At 65.9% G+C, this 18,909-nt stretch overlaps 1 protein-coding gene across 1 annotated transcript; it reads left to right on the top strand.

Moving 5' to 3' along the window:
- Positions 1–912: 912 nt before the first annotated feature.
- Positions 913–18,516, top strand: Trmu (tRNA mitochondrial 2-thiouridylase). Its single transcript, XM_048353905.1, has 11 exons — positions 913–1,006; positions 2,503–2,668; positions 5,489–5,595; positions 8,164–8,286; positions 10,273–10,445; positions 13,736–13,789; positions 13,863–13,929; positions 15,612–15,712; positions 17,771–17,915; positions 18,184–18,266; positions 18,369–18,516. Exons 1-11 carry the CDS (start codon positions 925–927, stop codon positions 18,498–18,500), a joined length of 1,233 nt encoding a protein of 410 aa, XP_048209862.1. The 5' UTR covers positions 913–924; the 3' UTR covers positions 18,501–18,516.
- The last annotated feature ends 393 nt before the right edge of the window (positions 18,517–18,909 follow it).

Below are 18,909 nucleotides of genomic sequence, written 5' to 3'. Positions count from 1 at the left end.
AGACGTCCTTTAGGAAGTGAGAGGCTGCAAGCAGAGCACTGGGTACCCCAATTCCCACGGCCCCCGGGTGCGCTTAGCCCAGTTTACCTTTTGAGACACATTATTTTATTGTCCACTTGTGGGGGTGAGGGGTTACTGGCCTGATTTAAAACCATTTGTACGTGTATTGACATTTCCCTTCGGTTTCCCAGCCATCCAACCCCTCGCAAAGTCAGGGTCGTACCAGCGGGTTTAAACCATAGAAAATGCAAACAGGGTAAGAACTGCCTTTGCGGGTGCCATCAGAGTTCCAGCCCAGCATGAGAAAGCGGGGGGACAGCCCGCAGCGCCCCGGTATCCTCCCTCATCAGTACCCGTGCTCTGCGCGCGCGTGCGGGCTGTGGCTCCCGCTGTCCTCGGGGGCCCTGCTCGCGGACTCGCCCTCGGGAGCTCGCCCACGGGCCCTGGCCGGCCCGTCCCTCGGGTTTCACGCCTGCCCTCCGCCCTCCCCACGCCCTTCTGGGCCCCGCACCCGCGTCCCGCTTCTCCCAGTGGCCGTCTGGGGCCTCCCTCAGTCGTCCAGGCCGCCGGAGCCCCGCGCCCCTCCTCGTGCGAAATCCCGTCCCCGGCGTCGCGCCTCGATGGCTCCCTTGGCGGCACCGGCGGGCCAGCGCGGGCGGGCCGCACGGCCACACCTGGCCCGAGGGTGGTGGGGGGGGTGCGCCAACAATGGAGGCCGCCGCGCCGGGGCCGAGCGGGCGCCACCGGAGCGGAGGCGGGGAGGGGAACCCGAGGCCGGCCGCGCTCACCGAGCCGCGTCGGCGCGCCGGAAGCGCATCGCGGCGGGGCGGGGCGCGGGGAGCCGCTTCCGGCTGGCCGGGAACGCTGACGCCGGGAGGGCGGGACTTCCGGCGCGGTGCAGCAGCGGCGGCGGCGGCGGCCCGGATGCAGGTGGCGCGGCGCGTGGTGTGCGCGCTGTCGGGCGGCGTGGACAGCGCCGTGGCCGCGCTGCTCCTCAAGCGCAGAGGTGAGGGGGCGGCGCCTCTCCTGGGCGTCCCGCTCCACGCAGACTCGGGCCGGCCGCTGCCTCTCCGGGCCTCAGCCCCGGCGCCGCGTCGGGGAGCGCGGGGCCTCACGGGGCTCCGCCTTGGGGGCGGGGCCTGCGGCGGGGGGCGGGGCCTGCGGCGGGGGGCGGGGCCTCCGGGTGCCGGCTGCCGCGGGGAAGAGGGGAAGAACCCGAGGCCGCGTCCCCGGGGGTGGAAGGTTTGCCAGGCAGACGAGGCGCGGGAAGAGCCGAGTTTTAAAACTATGCTTGGAGGCTGGAGACTGATTTGCCTCCGTGGTAGCAAGCGCGAGGCCCTATTTTATTTTTCAAAACTCACCACCAGCCAAAAAGAAAAGAGAAGTAGGAGAAAGAGGGGAGAAGTAGTAGCAGTGATAGTACTATTGGGAGTAGAGGTGGGGCTCAGGTGGTAGAGTGTCATTCTTGAGCAAAAAAAAGCCAAGCAAGCAAGCACACAAGGTCCTGAGTTCAAGCCCCGGTACTGGCAAGCAAGCCAAACCAAACGCCTCTGCATGTAGGGTTCATTCATTTGACAAGCTCTTTCTTGACACTTGTGGGGACTCTCAGCCCTGGAGACACAGAGCTGAGTTAGGCACCGTTCACATTGGAGGGGCTTCCCGCTCTAGGAAGGGCAAGAGTAAGTTCTAGAATAGAAGGAGGATCCGGTGTTTCCAGACACGGGAGCAAGGGCCAGACCACCCGCGTGGGGCCGGTGGGCCTTGTGAATGTGACATTGTCATTTGAACCAAAGATTGTCGGCAGATCCTTGTTTTGTGAGGCACTCTTTCAAGTCTTCGCAGACAAGTGCTCTGCTTTCCCTTTGGAAACTTGTTTCCTAGGGTGGGATTGGTACCCCTGTAGTTTGAATGGAGGGTGGGGGCCTGCAGAGCTGTCCCATACTTGGTTGTGTACTGTATCATAATAGGAAAGGGGAAAGACGTGCTCTAAAATACACAGTGGTAGAGCCTTTATAGTAAGATACCAAAATTTGATCTTATGTTTTGGTGCTGGGAATTGGTTTTGGTGCCAGGGCCTCACCCATGCTAAGCAAGAGCTCTTACCACCGAGTTCCACTTTCTGCCAGATAAAATATACAAAAGTTTAATTGTCTTTGATCTGGTAACTTCTGAGTCTTAGTAGCAGAACATAACTTTGGAAATGACTTCAGGCTCTTGGTAACTGAGTGGCATTGTTTTCATTTGCAATGAAAAATTATTTTCTGCTGATCTTTGAATCCCACCGTACACTTCGGCTCGGTCCGATGTGCTGGCCCGTGTGCTACGTGCTGGCAAGCATGAAGATGCATAGGCGGAAACACAAAAAGGACAAAAAAAAGATGCCTTGCTCACTCTGGGGACCCTGCACGGTGCGATGCGTGGCTGGGTCAAGCTCCGGGAGCCTCGGAGCGGAGCTGCACACCATGGCGGTGTGGGGTGACGCGGTTCACTCTCCTGCCCCAGGGTACCAGGTGACGGGGGTGTTTATGAAGAACTGGGACTCGCTGGACGAACATGGCATCTGCACGGCCGACAGAGACTGCGAGGACGCCTACAGGGTCTGCCAGATCCTCGACATCCCCTTCCACCAGGTGTCCTACGTGAAGGAGTACTGGAACGACGTGTTCAGGTGCGTGCCGGGGGTGGGGGGGTGGGGGGGAGGCTGTGTCTGCTGCTTTCCCGATGAGCCGGCCTGCCAGATGCCGGGCACCGTGACGCTCAGCACAGGCTCCTGCCGCTCTGCCTCTACAAGAAGTCTCCCCGTGCCTTTCTGGATCTCGGCCGGTGGTTGAGAGGCGCGAGGATAAAGAGTCGGGAGACGCTGCCCTGGGCCTTTTCAAAACGAGAAACCGTCCCGGCCATTAGGAATGAGTGCGCTGCGTGCTCGGGAACGGCGAGGTGTGTGCACCAGGCTGTGGGGTGCTGTGGGGTCTGCGTGTGTGTGTGTGTGTGTGTGTGTTGGGGGGCAGGGGGCTCCCTTGGCAGGAGGTGGTGATGTGTAGGGACGCCTCCTTCGAGAGGAAGGAAGTTGGCCAGCCTGGAGCGCGGAGGAGGGGTTTGCACCGGCCCCGAAGCCGGGCTTGCAGATGGCCCCGGGGGAGGACGACACTCACACGGGGGATGGGGCGGCGTGGAGGAGGAGCCGCCGGTGACTCCCCGCGTCCCACGGGGTCCCGGCCGGCGCGTGCCACTTCACCCCTCTGCACGTTCCCAGAGGCCGTGGGAGCGCTGCTCCCGAGGGGCTGCGGGGACGTGGCCCGGCGAGCCACGGGCCGGGGCCCCGGGCTGGCCGCGCTGGGTCATCGTCCTGGCTGCTCATAGCTGTGGCTCTCGGCTCCTCCAGTTGAGTTCTCAGTGCTCTCGAGCCCAGAAATTTCCTTCTCAGAAAGAAGACCCCCGCCCCCCCCCTTGACCTTCGATGGTTCAAGTCCCTTTGTTCTCTTTCTCTGTCCTCCTCCCTTTCCCTCCCTATTCTGGCAATCCTGGGGTTTGAACTGGGGGACAGGCACGCTGCCATGTGAGCCACACCTTCAGCCCAGGTGTACTCCTTTTGTAATTGGCGTCTCCTCACCCAGGTGAGAAGGGCTCCTCCTCTTTCTACTGGCAGATCTCTGGGCCGTTCCTCCATAGTTTTTGCTAGTGCCCCATAGATGTCCCTCCTTCTGTTCTGGAAGGAGCGCACAGCACGGGCGCACTCTGCGATGACCAAGCATTCACCTCTGGCGCTGGCTCCGTGCCTGTGCGGAGGGGGCTTACGGGGTCGTGGACACGCAGGGATGTGGTCTTTACGTCTCCTTGGGCGCCCTCCGTGCCTGTGGCGGAGGGAGTTTACAGGGCCATGGATGCACAGAGATGTGGGTCTTTGTTTTTTGACCAGTCCTAAGGCTTGAACTCAGAGCCTGAGCACCATCCCTGGATTCTTTTTTGCTCAAGGCTAGCACTCTACCACTTGAACCACAGCCCCACTTCTGGCCGTTTTCTGTATATGTGGTGCTGAAGAATCGAACCCAGGGCTTCATATGTGCGAGGCAAGCACTCTACCACATTCCCAGTGGAGATGTGGGTCTTTACGCTTCCTTTGGCGCTGTCCCGCAAATGGCCCTGCCGGCGGCTTTTCAGCACAGCGCAGTGCAGCGTGGCAGGGCGTCTGGAGCGCGCTGGGGAACAGACCCACCCTTGCCCTCACGGCGCATCTTGACCAGCATTATCATTTTTTTTTTTGGCCAGTCCTGGGGCTTGGACTCAGGGCCTGAGCACTGTCCCTGGCTTCTTTTTTGCTCAAGGCTAGCACTCTACCACTTGAGCCACAGCATCACTTCTGGCCGTTTTCTGTATTTGTGGTGCTGGGGAATCGAACCTAGGGCCTCATGTATACGAGGCAAGCTCTCTTGCCACTAGGCCATATCCCCAGCCCCAGCATTATCTTTAAGTCCTTGCTTTTCAGAAAATGGCCACACAGATCGAGACCTTACTGATTTCATTGTGGTTGTTGTTTAAATTCCTGGACTAGGCATGGAGTGAATCCTAAGACTGCAATTCTCGCCAGGCTTGCTGGTGTGGTGGGGACCCTCTGCCGTGTCCTGTCAGAACAGAGCTTGCCCCCCCCCCCCCCAGTGCGGCGGATTTGCCTAGGGACTGGGTCCCTGGCCGGCTTTCAGGCGGCCATGGTGCTTCCCTCCTCCTGGGAGCCGTGCCCACTTCCCCTCCCGCTGTGGGGAGCAGGAGCGCGATGCTCACTTCTCCCGGCCCTCACCTCCTGATGCCCCAGCACCACCTCGCTCTCGTGCAGGCTGCTAGTGATCTCAGCCTCAGCCGGCTCTAAGCAGGTGCTTGACAGAAATAGGGGTAATGGCGGGCTGCCAAAGCTCCTCTGCGTTGCACGAGTTTTGGTAAGGCAAGAAGAAATTCCAGCTGGGCATCGTGGCTCACGACTGTCATCCTAGCTACTCAGGAGGCTGAGATCCCAGGATCTGTGGTTCAAAGCCAGCCCAGGCAAGAAAGCCCATCAGACGCTCATCTCCAATTAGCTACCAAAAAGCTGGAGATGGAGCTGCGGCTCAAAGTGGTAGAGCGCTCACCGTGAGCACAAAAGATCAGGGACAGCGCCCAGGCCCTGAGTTCTAGCCCCAGAGCTGACACAAGAAAGAAAAATATTCCACACTAAACAAATAACTGATTTAACTTGTGGTGTTCATTTCCTACTTAGAACTAAAAAGCCAGCGAGGCGTGATGATGCACACCGGTAGTCTCAGCTTTGAGAGAGGCTGAGGTAGGAGTGTCCCAGTGTGGTGCACCAAGTCCTGTGTGGAAAACAAAGTAAAAGTGAAAAGCTCTGGGGACGTGGCTCAAGTGGTAGGGTGTGAATGTGAAGCCGAGTTCAAATCCCATCACCGCTCCTCTCCCCACCGCACCAGAAAGAACTAAACAGTCTCTCTCTCTCCCATTGCAGCGACTTTCTGAATGAGTATGAAAAGGGAAGGACGCCCAACCCTGACATAATGTGCAACAAGCACATCAAGTTCAGCTGCTTCTATCATTACGCCATGGATAATCTCGGTGAGGAATGCTTTTGCCTGTAGACACTCACACTTTCACCCAGTCAGCGGCTAAATCTTGTCAAGTTTCACCCGTAAGAAGGAATGTATCTGGGCTGGGACTGTGGCCTCGTGGTAGATGCTCGCCTAGCATGCATGAAGCCCCGGGTTCGATTCCTCAGCAGCGCATACACAGAAAAAACCAGGGCCAGTGCTCAGGCCCTGAGTTCAAGCCCCAGGACTGGCAAAAAAAAAAAAAAAAAAAAAAAAAAGGAAAGGATCCACTGAAGGAGAAAGAACTTTCTGGTGAGGTGGAGGAGGGGCTGCTCCCGGGGGCACAGGCGTGTTGTCACTTGAGCGACTTGCAGGCCAGGGCTGGAAAGTGACAGTGCCCAGGAAGAGCAGGGGATTTTAGAGTGGCGCTTTCAGTGAACAGGGTGCATTTAAAAAAAAAAAAAGGCACGTGGAAGCCCCAAGTAAATGAACCTCGTTTAACATTCGTTCTGCGATGCTGTGGCGGAGGCCAGCGCCTTGTGCGCGCGAGGTGGCTGCTCTGCCCTTGAGCTGTGACCTTGGGCTTCAGGTGGGTCAGGCTGGAGCCCACCTCCTGCGAGGTCAGATCCTGGACGGTCGGCAGAGGCCACGGAGCCTGGCCGGAGCCGGAAGAATAGAAAGGGGCCTTGGCGGACGGCTCGGAGCACAGGTTGGGAGCCCGGGCCCCCCAGTGGCCCCCCACTGGCAAGGCCAGGGCCCTGAAACGGGAACGGAAGCCACGCAGACAGCGCCGTGGCCCGGGGGAGTGCAGAGGACACCCGGCCCTCGGAGAGCGGCTCCGGGCGCACATGGCGCCGGAACCAAGCCCTCCTTGGCTCTCTGCGGGGCATCTCCTGCCTCGGCTGCAGGCTCTGCGCCCCGCCCCGTGTGGGGCCGTCCTGCTCCGGGCGGCCCTGGGAGGCCCAGGCGCCCCAAGAGCCCCGGCCCCGCTCCGAGGCTCGGGCTCTACGGGGACCTGTTGCCTTGCCTCACGGGGAGTTTCGGCTCTGTCCTGGGAACTGCCTCGGTTCTGCCTGATCCCGGGTCAGGGGTCCCCGACTCTGGGCCTGTGGCCATCCTAGTCACCAGAGCCCGCGACTCGGTCGAGGCCCTAGCCTGGCCGTGTTCCCAAATTTCCCCCTCGAGTCCGGCTGTGTATCTGAACATCCGTTCTCCTTGTTAATTCTTGCTGCTGTGGAGTGGCTTGCTTAAGCTTGTTGTGGTGACTGTTCCTGTCCTCCTTTGGGGTCATCGCGAGGAACTTCTGAAGCTCAGTGTGTGGTGCCCCTGTGGCTCAGCCGGGCGCCCGCGGCCATGTCCCAAGGTAGAGTCATTCCATCCCCTGGCGCCCCAGGGCCGGTGCTCAGTGAAGACACCGGAGGCCACCGGGTCTGCAGCTGCGACCTGTCGAGGAGCGAGAAGAAACCCTCCGAACCCAAACCAAACCGTCAGAGCAGCCGACACCCGAGGCACGGGGCTTAACAGACACGGTCGCAAAGCTTGCGCATGGTTCAGCTCTGATTAGACAGATGGGGAAGGGCTGCGTTGCTGTGCGCATGCAGAAATCCCAAGGCGTCCCCAGTCTAGCCTGTCAGAGCTGGGCGAGAAGGGAGGTAGTTCTCTGGGTTCGTCCTGGGCAGGCCACTTCTGCCTCCTCAGAAAAGCGGGGAGTTGCACTGGCTCGGGTTGCTGAGGGGTCTGGCCGCTCATGCCCCCAGTGAACCGCTTCCTGGGGGGGCTTGCTGTGAACCCCTCGCGGGGGAGGGGAGGAAGCCACGGGAGCCGCACGCACAGCCCTTTGGGAAGAGTCCTGCGTGCCCGCCGTCGGGGTGCCCGGGAGGAGTTTCTGCCTCCCGGTTTGAATGAGACTGCACCGACAGTTCCGTCTGAGTAAGACACGTCTGTCGGGTGTACCGGCATGTTCCCAGGGGGCCTCGGGGAAACGTGCACAGCACGGTTCCCGCGTGTGCCGTTCGCCCCGGCCCACTGGGCTGGTAAGTACTGAATTCACCGTGCTGCAGCCTCAGCAAGGCCTCCCTAGTTGTAGTTGTCTGGAATCTTCGTCATAGAAGAGTGAAGGGCTGATACGTCCTCCAGAAGGTTCTTGGACTGCTTTGTATTACACGCACAGAAGACATGAACAGGGTGGAACTTCAGTGATGAAAGTAACAGATTTATTTTAAAAAATTATAGCTCAAAGCTGGGTGCTGGTGGCTCATTCCTGTAATTAGCTACTCAGGAGGCTGAGATCTGAAGATCACGGTTCGAGGCCAGGCTGGGCAGGAAAGTCTGTGAGACTCTTATCTCCAGTCAGCCACAGAAAAAGCCAGAAAGGGAGCTGTGGCTCAAGTGGTAGAGACTAGCCTTGAGCAAAAGTAGCTTGGACAGAGCCCAGGCCCTGAGTTCAAGCCCCGGGACCCGCAAAAATAAATGCATGAATCTGCACCCGTGATTACTAAGCTAGAATGAGTGGATAGACGCTGGCACTCAAGGGCTGCCTCTGCCGATGCTCGGGGGCCTGGTCTCACGTGGCGTCCTTGGGTTTTCAAACACGCAGGAGCCGATGCCGTTGCCACGGGCCACTACGCCAGAACGTCCCTGGAGGACGAGGAGGTCTTTGAGCAGAAGCACATTAGGAGACCGCAAGGGCTTTTCAGGAATCGATTTGAAGTGAGAAACGGTGAGTTGGCGTGCTGGGGTCACGGTGGGGTGTTTGGAAGCAGGACGCCGCGGGTCCGAGCACGCGCCGCTCTCCCCCCCCCCGCCCCCCCCCCCCGGCTTGCTCCGAGCTCGCTGGCGGCTTGAGTCCCGTGCGTGCAGGCGCAGCTCCCGATGGCGCCGCCTCCTGGAGGGCCTGTGGGTGGACGCTGAGCCCCGCCCCTCGGCGCCGTGGCTCCCAGCTGCACGGCAGCCATCAGGAGGAGGGTAGTCGGAGGCCAGCTCAGGCCAGAAAGGTAACAGGTTAACCAGCTGCCGGGTGGCATGCGCCCGTCCTGCGAGCTACTCAGGTGGACAGGATCGCAGTCCAGGGCCGACCCAGGAAAAAGAAATGCTGAATCCAGAGTGGCCCGGAAGGATGGTTCTACCTAGCAAGCGCAAGGCCCTGAGTTCAAAGCTGGGAGAGGGGTGGGGGAGGGAGGGAGGGGGGAGAGACCGACAGACACAGAGGGACCCCAGCACCTCAGGTGATGACAGGACAGTGGGTGGTTGGGCAAAATCAAGCAGTCGTAGTTTAGGGCTGTGTGTTGCCTGTTGGTAATTTTAATACCCCAAAACATTTGGCAGTGACGGGTGCTGTCGGCTTCGCTAATACCTTCTTAGCACTAGGTTTCTGGGGCGCGAGGTCTGGTGTGACACAGCACGGGCTAGCGTGGCTGGTGCCCGCACGCCAGCCAGTGCGCGTCTGTGCACAGAGGTGCACACACACACACTAGCTCGTACGTGCCACGAGGCGGAGTTCCGCCCCTCCCCAAGCATGGACGTCAGACAGCAGGGGAGCTGCTGGGGGGGGGGGGGTGCGTGCGCATGGAAGGTCTGTGCGGTCCAGGACCTCGGCCGTGCCCAGCATCTTGTCTGGCCAGCGCCTGGCTCACCGGCAGCTGCCTGGTGGTCCGCAGCCTGGCTCTGATGCGCCGCGGCCGGGAATGGCTCGTCCTGGCCTGCCCGCCCCATTCCGCAGTCTCGAGGGGCCTGGGTGCCGAGGAGCTGGAGCTCTCGCCCGACGCGCTCTTGCCGCTGTGCCGGGCTCCCTGCGTGCCGCGGGCCGTGTCCCAGCCCTGGGCGTGGCTGCGGTGGTCTCGGGGCGCCCGGCAGGCGCGGGCTGCAGTGGTCTCGGGGCGCCCGGCAGGCGCGGGCTGCAGTGGTCTCGGGGCGCCCGGCAGGCGCGGGCCGCGGTGGTCTCGGGGCGCCCGGCACGCCGGCAGGCGCGGGCTGCGGTGGTCTCGGGGCGCCCGGCAGGCGCGGGCTGCGGTGGTCTCGGGGCGCCCGGCACGCCGGCAGGCGCGGGCTGCGGTGGTCTCGGGGCGCCCGGCACGCCGGCAGGCGCGGGCTGCGGTGGTCTCGGGGCGCCCGGCAGGCGCGGGCTGCGGTGGTCTCGGGGCGCCCGGCACGCCGGCAGGCGCGGGCTGCGGTGGTCTCGGGGCGCCCGGCACGCCGGCAGGCGCGGGCCGCGGTGGTCTCGGGGCGCCCGGCAGGCGCGGGCCGCGGTGGTCTCGGGGCGCCCGGCAGGCGCGGGCCGCGGTGGTCTCGGGGCGCCCGGCAGGCGCGGGCTGCGGTGGTCTCGGGCGCCCGGCAGGCGCGGGCTGCGGTGGTCTCGGGGCGCCCGGCAGGGGCGGGCTGCGGTGGTCTCGGGGCGCCCAGCACACCGGCAGGCGCGGGTCGTCTTGGCTCCTCTGCCACCCTCACGAGGGAAGCGCCCGGGCGGCCCCGCTCACCCGTCCCCTGGATGGAGGGGAGCTCAGACTCCAGGCGCCTTCCCATCGCCTCCGCTTCCCACGCGCCCGCTCCCCTCTGAGCGTCCGGCTCTCCCTGTGCTGCTCGGGGGTGGACGGGCGAGGGCTGGGCATTCGCGCGGGGGAGCCCAGCAGCCAGCCGGCGACGGGCCGGGCAGCCAGGTCCACAGAAGGCGCTACTAAAGGCAACGCCGTTTGTTCTTTACTCTCGGCAGCTGTAAAACTCCTCCAGGCCGCTGACAGCTTTAAAGACCAGACCTTCTTTCTCAGCCAGGTCGCCCAGGACGCCCTGAGAAGAACCCTCTTCCCTCTCGGGGGGCTAACCAAGAGTTTTGTCAAGAAGATAGCGGCTGAGAACAGATTGCACCACGTGCTTCAGAAGAAGGAGGTGAGAGGACGCGTTTCCCGTGGTTTGTGCACACGTGGGCCACCTTGGCACACGCCAAGCCGGCCGTGCGGACCCTTCCCGGGACTGGCCGCGGGCGAGGCATGGATTGAGGCTCAGCTGAGGCCATCTTCCTCCCGCGCCCTGTGTGACAGGCACTCTCCCGGCAGCCTTGACAGCTGACGTGGGCACAGGGCAGTGTGCGGCACTCAGAAGAGAGCCAGTGCGCCGGCAGTGCCCCGGCCCAGACGGCGCTCCCCTCCTGCAGAGCTCAGGCCCAGACAGTGCTCCCCTCCTGCAGAGCCCCAGCCCAGATAGTGCTCCCCTCCTGCAGAGCCCCAGCCCAGACAGTGCTCCCCTCCTGCAGAGCCCCAGCCCAGACGGTGCTCCCCTCCTGCAGAGCCCCAGCCCAGACGGTGCTCCCCTCCTGCAGAGCCCCAGCCCAGACGGTGCTCCCCTCCTGCAGAGCCCCAGCCCAGACGGTGCTCCCCTCCTGCAGAGCCCCAGCCCAGACGGTGCTCCCCTCCTGCAGAGCCCCAGCCCAGACGGTGCTCCCCTCCTGCAGAGCCCCAGCCCAGACGGTGCTCCCCTCCTGCAGAGCCCAAGCCCAGACAGTGCTCCCCTCCTGCAGAGCCCCTGCCCAGACGGTGCTCCCCTCCTGCAGTGCCCCAGGGCCCAGACAGTGCTCCCCTCCTGCAGTGCCCCAGGGCCCAGAAAGTGCTCCCCTCCTGCAGAGCCCCGAGCCCAGATAGTGCTCCCCTCCTGCAGAGCCCCGGGCCCAGACAGTGCTCCCCTCCTGCAGTGCCCCAGCCCAGACAGTGCTCCCCTCCTGCAGAGCCCCAGCCCAGATAGTGCTCCCCTCCTGCAGTGCCCCAGGGCCCAGACAGTGCTCCCCTCCTGCAGAGCCCCAGCCCAGATGGTGCTCCCCTCCTGCAGAGCCCCAGCCCAGATAGTGCTCCCCTCCTGCAGTGCCCCAGGGCCCAGACAGTGCTCCCCTCCTGCAGAGCCCCAGCCCAGATAGTGCTCCCCTCCTGCAGAGCCCCAGCCCAGATAGTGCTCCCCTCCTGCAGTGCCCCAGGGCCCAGACAGTGCTCCCCTCCTGCAGAGCCCCAGCCCAGACGGTGCTCCCCTCCTGCAATGCCCCACGGCCCAGATAGTGCTCCCCTCCTGCAGTGCCCCAGCCCATAGGGTGCTCCCCTCCTGCAGAGCCCCGGGCCCAGACACTGCTCCCCTCCTGCAGTGCCCCAGGGCCCAGACAGTGCTCCCCTCCTGCAGTGCCCCAGGGCCCAGACAGTGCTCCCCTCCTGCAGAGCCCCAGCCCAGACAGTGCTGCCCTCCTGCAGTGCCCCAGGGCCCAGACAGTGCTCCTCTCCTGCAGAGCCCCGGGCCCAGATAGTGCTCCCCTCCTGCAGAGCCCCGGGCCCAGACAGTGCTCCCCTCCTGCAGAGCCCCAGCCCAGATAGTGCTCCCCTCCTGCAGTGCCCCAGGGCCCAGACAGTGCGCCCCTCCTGCAGAGCTCCAGCCCAGATGGTGCTCCCCTCCTGCAATGCCCCAGGGCCCAGACAGTGCTCCCCTCCTGCAGAGCCCCAGCCCAGACGGTGCTCCCCTCCTGCAGAGCCCCAGCCCAGACGGTGCTCCCCTCCTGCAGTGCCCCAGCCCAGACGGTGCTCCTCTCCTGCAGTGCCCCAGGGCCCAGACAGTGCTCCCCTCCTGCAGAGCCCCAGCCCAGATAGTGCTCCCCTCCTGCAGTGCCCCAGGGCCCAGACAGTGCTCCCCTCCTGCAGAGCCCCAGCCCAGACACTGCTCCCCTCCTGCAGTGCCCCAGTCCATAGGGTGCTCCCCTCCTGCAGAGCCCCGGGCCCAGACACTGCTCCCCTCCTGCAGTGCCCCAGGGCCCAGACAGTGCTCCCCTCCTGCAGAGCCCGAGCCCAGACAGTGCTGCCCTCCTGCAGTGCCCCAGGGCCCAGACAGTGCTCCTCTCCTGCAGAGCCCCGGGCCCAGATAGTGCTCCCCTCCTGCAGAGCCCTGGGCCCAGACAGTGCTCCCCTCCTGCAGTGCCCCAGCCCAGACAGTGCTCCCCTCCTGCAGAGCCCCAGCCCAGATAGTGCTCCCCTCCTGCAGAGCCCCAGCCCAGACAGTGCTCCCCTCCTGCAGAGCCCCAGCCCAGACGGTGCTCCCCTCCTGCAGAGCCCCTGCCCAGACACTGCTCCCCTCCTGCAGTGCCCCAGGGCCCAGACAGTGCTCCCCTCCTGCAGAGCCCCAGCCCAGACAGTGCTGCCCTCCTGCAGTGCCCCAGCCCAGACAGTGCTCCTCTCCTGCAGAGCCCCAGCCCAGATAGTGCTCCCCTCCTGCAGTGCCCCAGCCCAGACGGTGCTCCCCTCCTGCAGAGCCCCAGCCCAGACGGTGCTGCCCTCCTGCAGTGCCCCAGCCCAGACAGTGCTCCCCTCCTGCAGTGCCCCGGGCCTTAGACAGTGCTCCCCTCCTGCAGAGCCCGGGTCCAGACAGTGCTCCCCTCCTGCAGAGCCCGGGTCCAGACAGTGCTCCCCTCCTGCAGTGCCCCCCTCCTGCAGAGCTTACTACCTTTAGGATGGAGACAGATGTGAGCTGGAGCCTTGTGAACCTTGCACGCACCTGTGAAGTGACAAGGTCCTGGGAGGGAAAATGACATTTAACCCGAGGCCCCAAGCATGGCTGGGGTGGTGTGAACTCTCGTGGGGGGTTGGTGTCACCTCGGGGCGAGGAGACGTGACGCCTCCCAGGCTGGGCAGCGCCTGCCCCGGCTCTGCAACCCCAGCGTGGCCTCCGCTGGCTCTGTCTCGCTGGCTGTGGGCCCGGCCCTGCCTTCCATCAGCCAGCCATCCTCCAGAGACACGCCCCGCCCCCAGCCCCAGGGGAGGGGTCTCCGTTCACCCCACCCCCACCCCGCCCATGCCCCGCCCCGTCCTCTGGAGGGTGCACAAGCCTGGGCCAGCCCGTCCTCCCCACTCCCTCCCGCGCTCCCTTCCGCCCCCGCCCCGTCTCTCGAGGGTGTCCCTGGCCCGGGGAACCCAACCCACGGGAGACGGGACAGCAGGCCTTCTTCAGCGCACGTTTATTGCCACGCTCTGTGGCGCTGGGCGTGAGCTCAGGGCATGGCACTCACGCGGGCACGGGAGCCGTGCCTCCGGTTCGCCCCGGGAGTGGGAAGGCGCGGGCAGTGAGGTGCCCTGCGGCGCGGTGCGGGGTGCCTCCGCCGGCCCCGGCCAGCTCCCCGTGCCCGGGCTCATGGCAGGCCGCTCTTCCTCTCGCTTCAGAGCATGGGCATCTGCTTCGTGGGCAAGAGGAACTTCGAGCACTTCATCCTTCAGGTGAGCGCCTCGGCCCGCTGCCGCCCGCGTCCCCTCCGCCCGGGCTCCTCCGGTAACGGAGCTGTGTCTTCAGTATTTGCAGCCGCGCCCCGGGAAATTCGTCTCTATCGAAGACAACCAAGTTCTGGGAGCGCACAAAGGTGAGGCGCAGCCCCTGCGGCTTCCCCTTCAGTCCCCGCGTCCTGGGTGTGCTCTGGAGCTGCCCGCCTGTGTGGGAGCCCGGGGGGGTTCTGGGACTGGGCAGGGCAGCCTTCGCTAGCCGCAGCGGCCGCGGGGCTAGGGGGGTCACCAGTGCAGGGACCGTGGGGCTGGGGGGTCACCAGGGCAGGGACCGTGGGGCTGGGGGGTCACCAGGGCAGGGATCGCGGAGCTGGGGGGGGGGGGTCACCAGGGCAGGGACCGCGGGGCTGAGGGGTCACCAGGACAGGGACCGTGGGGCTGAGGGGTCACCAGAGCAGGGATCACGGAGCTGGGGGGGGTCACCAGGGCAGGGGTCACGGTGCTGGGGGGGTCACCAGGGCAGGGATCGGGGGCTGGAGGGGGTCACAGTGCAGGGATCGCAGGGCTGATGGGGGTCACCAGGGCAGGGATCGGGGGCTGAGGGGGGGGTCACCAGGGCAGGGATCACGGGGCTGTGGGGGGGTCACGAGGGCAGGGATCACGGGGCTGTGGGGGGTCACAGTTCAGGGATCACAGGCCTGGGGGGGTCACCAGGGCAGGGATCGCAGGGCTGTGGGGGGGTTACCAGGGCAGGGATCGCGTGCCTTGGGGGTCACCAGGGCAGGGATCGCAGGGCTGAGGGGGGTCACCAGTGCAGGGATCGCAGGGCTGAGGGGTCACCAGGGCAGGGATCGGGGGCTTGGGGGGGGTCACCAGTGCAGGGATCGCAGGGCTGAGGGGTCACCAGGGCAGGGATCGCAGGGCTGAGGGGGGTCACCAGGGCAGGGATCATAGGGCTGGGCGGGGTCACCAGTGTGGATCCTGGTCAGTGCCTCTGCCTGCACACACGCTATCCTGATGGGCCTGGCGTTGGAGGGGACCCCCTCGGTACCCAGACTTTGGCAGCCTGGACACATGGGGTGTGCTTGAGAACAGGCGCCCCACACCCCAAAGATCCTGCCCTCCGGATTCAGCCAGGCGGGCCACGGTGCCCCCTGGGCCTCAGCCCACATTGAAGGAGCGGCCCTGCTCCTCCAGCCACGTGCAGGAGTCGCAGGGGTGACCTCCAGCCAGCACAGCGGGGGGTGCAGGGGTGTCAGGGCCGCTCTGATGGGGGACGGTGCAGGGGTGTCAGGGCCGCTCTGAGGTGGGGGGTGCGGGGGTGTCAGGGCCGCCCTGTGCGGGGGGGTGCAGGGGTGTCAGGGCCGCTCTGGGGAGGTTCAGGGGTGTCAGGGCCGCTCTGAGGGGGGGTGCAGGGGTGTCAGGGCTGCTCTGAGGGGGGGTACAAGGGTGTCAGGGCTGCTTTGAGGGGGGATGCAGGGGTGTCAGGGCCACTCTGAGGGGGGATTCAGGGGTGTCAGCACCGCTCTCAGCGGGGGGGATGCAGGGGTGTCAGGGCCGCTCTGAGGGGGGGTTCAGGGGTGTCAGGGCCGCTCTGAGGGGGGGTGCAGGGGTGTCAGGGCCGCTCTGAGGGGGTAAAGGGGTGTCGGGGCCGCTCTGACGGGGTACAGGGGTGTCAGGGCCGCTCTGAGGGGGCACAGGGGTGTCAGGCCCGCCCTGTGCGGGGCACCATGCAACATGGCAGGCACCCTCAGGCCCTGCAGTCTCTGCGTCTCGGGGGTCTGCGTGGCCTCCTCCCTGGTCCTCAAAGCCGCTTCCACAGGCTGGTTCCTGTACACGCTGGGCCAGAGAGCGAAGATTGCGGGCATGCGAGAGCCCTGGTTTGTGGTGGACAAGGACAGCGACAAGGGGGACGTGTTTGTGGTGAGTGGGCGGGGCTGCTGTCCTCCAGGGTCCTGGCGCGGGGTGGAGGCCAGGGCTCCCACGCCGGCGGGCGGGCGGGCGGGTGGGTGGGGCCGGGGCACAGTAGTGGTGGGGCTGTGGCCTGTCAAGGCTGTCTTCTCAGCCTCCTGGGATTGGCACTGTCACAGACGGGCTTTGTCCGCGTGCACGTTAGGCTCTTACTGTGCTGCACGCACGCCCATCTGTGAGCGCACAGACATGCTGCGCTTCAGTGGGGGAACCGGACGCCGGACCCCGTGTGGAGGGGCGGAAACACCACCCCACCAGGACCAAGCCCAGAGGCTCCTGCACGCGTCTGCAGGAGGCTGGCTCTGAGGAGACCGTGGTGGCGGAAGGGGCCGGGTGTCTGGACGGGCAGGCGGGGTAAACTGGGCACGGGTAGGTTGCTAGGCCGCCTGTGTGCACCGGCGCACAGCCTGCCCCCCGGCAGGTCCCGGGACAGGCTGATGTGGGGTACACCGAGGCTTTGGGCTGCCCGCTGCCGGACACGCCTCCTGCTGCTGAGGCCGGTGCTGGGGCACGCGGTGGCCTCACCTGTTGTGCAGTGCCCAAGTGTGCAGGCTCCCAGTGCGCAGTGCCCCAGTGCGCAGGCTCCCAGTGAAAAGTGTCCCAGTGCGCAGGCTCCCAGTGAAAAGTGCCCCAGTGCGCAGGCTCCCAGTGTGCAGTGCCCCAGTGCTCAGGCCCCCAGTGCGCAGGTTCCCAGTGTGCAGTGCCCCAGTGCTCAGGCCCCCAGTGCGCAGGCTCCCTGTGCGCAGTGCCCCAGTGCGCAGGCCCCCAGTGCGCAGTGCCCCAGTGTGCAGTGCCCCAGTGCTCAGGCCCCCAGTGTGCAGTGCCCCAGTGCTCAGGCCCCCAGTGCGCAGGCTCCCTGTGTGCAGTGCCCCAGTGCTCAGGCTCCCAGTGTGCAGTGCCCCGAGTGCCTAGTGCCCCAGTGCGCAGGCTCCCAGTGCACAAACGCCCAGTTTTCCGTGCCCCCAGTGTGCAGAGCCCCAGTGCTCCGGGCCCAGTTCTCAGTGTCCCCAGTGCACAGTGTCCACTGTGCGCAGACCCGCAGTGCGCACGCTCCCAGTGCGCAGGCTCGAGTGTGCAGTACCTGAGTGCGCAGGACCCAGCGCGCAGGCTCCCAGTGCCCCAGCGCGCAGGCTCCCAGTGCCCCAGTGCGCAGGCTCCCAATGCGCAAGCCCCCAGTTCGCAGTGTTCCCAGTGTGCAGTACCGCAGTGCGCCTGCTCCCAATGCGCAGTGCACCAGTGCGCAGGCTCCCAGTATGCAGTTTCGCAGTGTGCAGGATCCCAGTGTGCAGGCTCCCAATGCTCAGTGCCCCAGTGCGCAGGTGCTCAGTGCCCCAGTGCGCATTCTCCCAGTGCGCAAGCCTGTGTGCAGGCCCCCAGTGGGCAGTGCTTCAGTGCGCAGGCTCCTAGTGTGCAGTGCCCCCATGCACAGGCTCCCAGTGCGCAGTACCACTGTGCACAGGCTCCCAGTGCGCAGTGCCCCAGTGCGCAGGCTCACAATGTGCAGGCTCCCAGTGCGCAGACTCCCAGTGCGTTGGCTCCCAGTGCGCAGGCTCCCAGTGCGCAGTGCCCCAGGTGCTCGCGGCAACACAGCGCCGGCCTCCCTGCCTCTGGCTCCTCCCCAGAGCAGCTTTTCTTGTCAGGAGGCGCCCAGGCCAGGGCCGGCAGCTGTGGGCAGGCCAAGGTGGCCGGTGGCCAGTCCTCGCCCGTCTCCACCCGCGGCTGGCGGACTCGTGGCTGACCCTCCGCCCTGATCAGACGCCTGGGCTCCGAAGGCAGAGGAGGGTGGACGAGGGCTCGGGGTCGCCTCGCCACTGGCGTCCATGCGCATTGCCTTCCCCCTCTGCATCTGCGCCCGAGGGATGAACAGGCCTTGGGCTGGCCGAGGGCCCAGGTGCAGCCGTGCTGGCCCTCGGTGCTCGCTCGCCCTTGGCACCGCTGCGACCGCCCCAGCACCGCGGCGTGGGGCACGGGTCCCCGGCAGCACCCCCACCCTGGCCCTGCGTCCCCCAGGCCCCCAGGACGGACCACCCCGCCCTGTTCCGGGACCTGCTTCGCACGGGCCGCGTGCACTGGATCGCCGAGGAGCCGCCGGCCGCCCTGGTCCGGGACAAGATGATGGAGTGCCACTTCCGGTTCCGCCACCAGATGGCGCTAGGTAACCGCGCGGGTCGGTGCAGGGCGCTGCCCGGCTCAGATCCCCCGCAGAGGAGCCGCTCCCGCGGGAGGGCCTCCCCGGAGTGGGGCTCCGTGGCCTTGGCATGGCTCGTCCTGCGCCTGCCTCCGTGGGGGGTGCCTGCGAGCCAGGGGCTGCGCGGAGTCCTGCCACTCCCCTGGCTGCGGAGGACCCTGGGGGCTCCCCGTCGGGGCACTGCTGCCCCCCCAGAGCCGCGGCTACGGTTGCTCAAGGCCTCTCTGCCCCGTAGTGCCCTGCGTGCTGACCCTCAATCAGGACGGCACCGTGTGGGTGACGGCGGTGACGGCGGTGCGGGCCCTGGCCCCCGGGCAGGTGAGTGCGGTGCCGCCGGGGGCGGAGGGGGAGCGGGCGTTGGCCCTGCGAGCAGCAGGGCCCCCCGCCCCTGCACCCCCCAGCGAGGCCTGTCTCTTCCAGTTCGCGGTGTTCTACAAGGGGGACGAGTGTCTGGGGAGCGGGAAGATCCTGCGGCTGGGGCCGTCCGTCTACACGCTGCACAGGGGCCGGAGCAGAGCCCCGGCGGGGCCCAGCCCGCGCCCCTCGCCCTGACGGCCCGCTGCCGGGCCCGGGAGGCCCACGGGGAACCCCGACGGCCGGGGGGGCCGGCCAGCAGGTGCGCCCCGAGGCCCTGGCTCCCACCGCGCCCCTCCCGCGGCCCCGTGGGCGGCTCTGCCGCTCACGCAGCCCCGGCCACATCGTCAAATAAAACCATCTGCAAGGAGGAGTCTGGCCACTGTGTCAGGGCTGGGGACCCCCCTCCCCCGTGCCGGCCCCCCACGTGCCGCCCCTCCCCCCCATGCTGCGTTCCCTTCCCTGTGCTGCGCCTCCCCCCCCCCCCCCGCAGGGGCAGCGCTGGGCCGCGGGTCGCCTGGCTGCTCCGTCGTGCTCGCCAGCGGGCCCCGCGGGGTGCACACAGCATAGAAGGGGGCAGAGCTCGGCACGAGCTCGGGCGAGCGCA

Source organism: Perognathus longimembris, chromosome 1 (assembly GCF_023159225.1).
Source record: "Perognathus longimembris pacificus isolate PPM17 chromosome 1, ASM2315922v1, whole genome shotgun sequence".
NCBI lineage: Eukaryota > Metazoa > Chordata > Mammalia > Rodentia > Heteromyidae > Perognathus > Perognathus longimembris.
The sequence above is the reverse complement of the archived record's forward strand: the minus strand, read 5'-3'. Positions and strand labels throughout refer to the sequence as shown.

Coding starts and splice junctions, on each gene's coding strand:
- Trmu (XM_048353905.1), top strand. CDS start 925: ATGCAGGTGGCGCGGCGCGTGGTGTGCGCGCTGTCGGGCGGCGTGGAC. Junction 10,446..13,735: donor ACGTGCTTCAGAAGAAGGAG/GTGAGAGGACGC, acceptor CTCTCGCTTCAG/AGCATGGGCATCTGCTTCGT. Junction 15,713..17,770: donor ACAAGGGGGACGTGTTTGTG/GTGAGTGGGCGG, acceptor TGCGTCCCCCAG/GCCCCCAGGACGGACCACCC.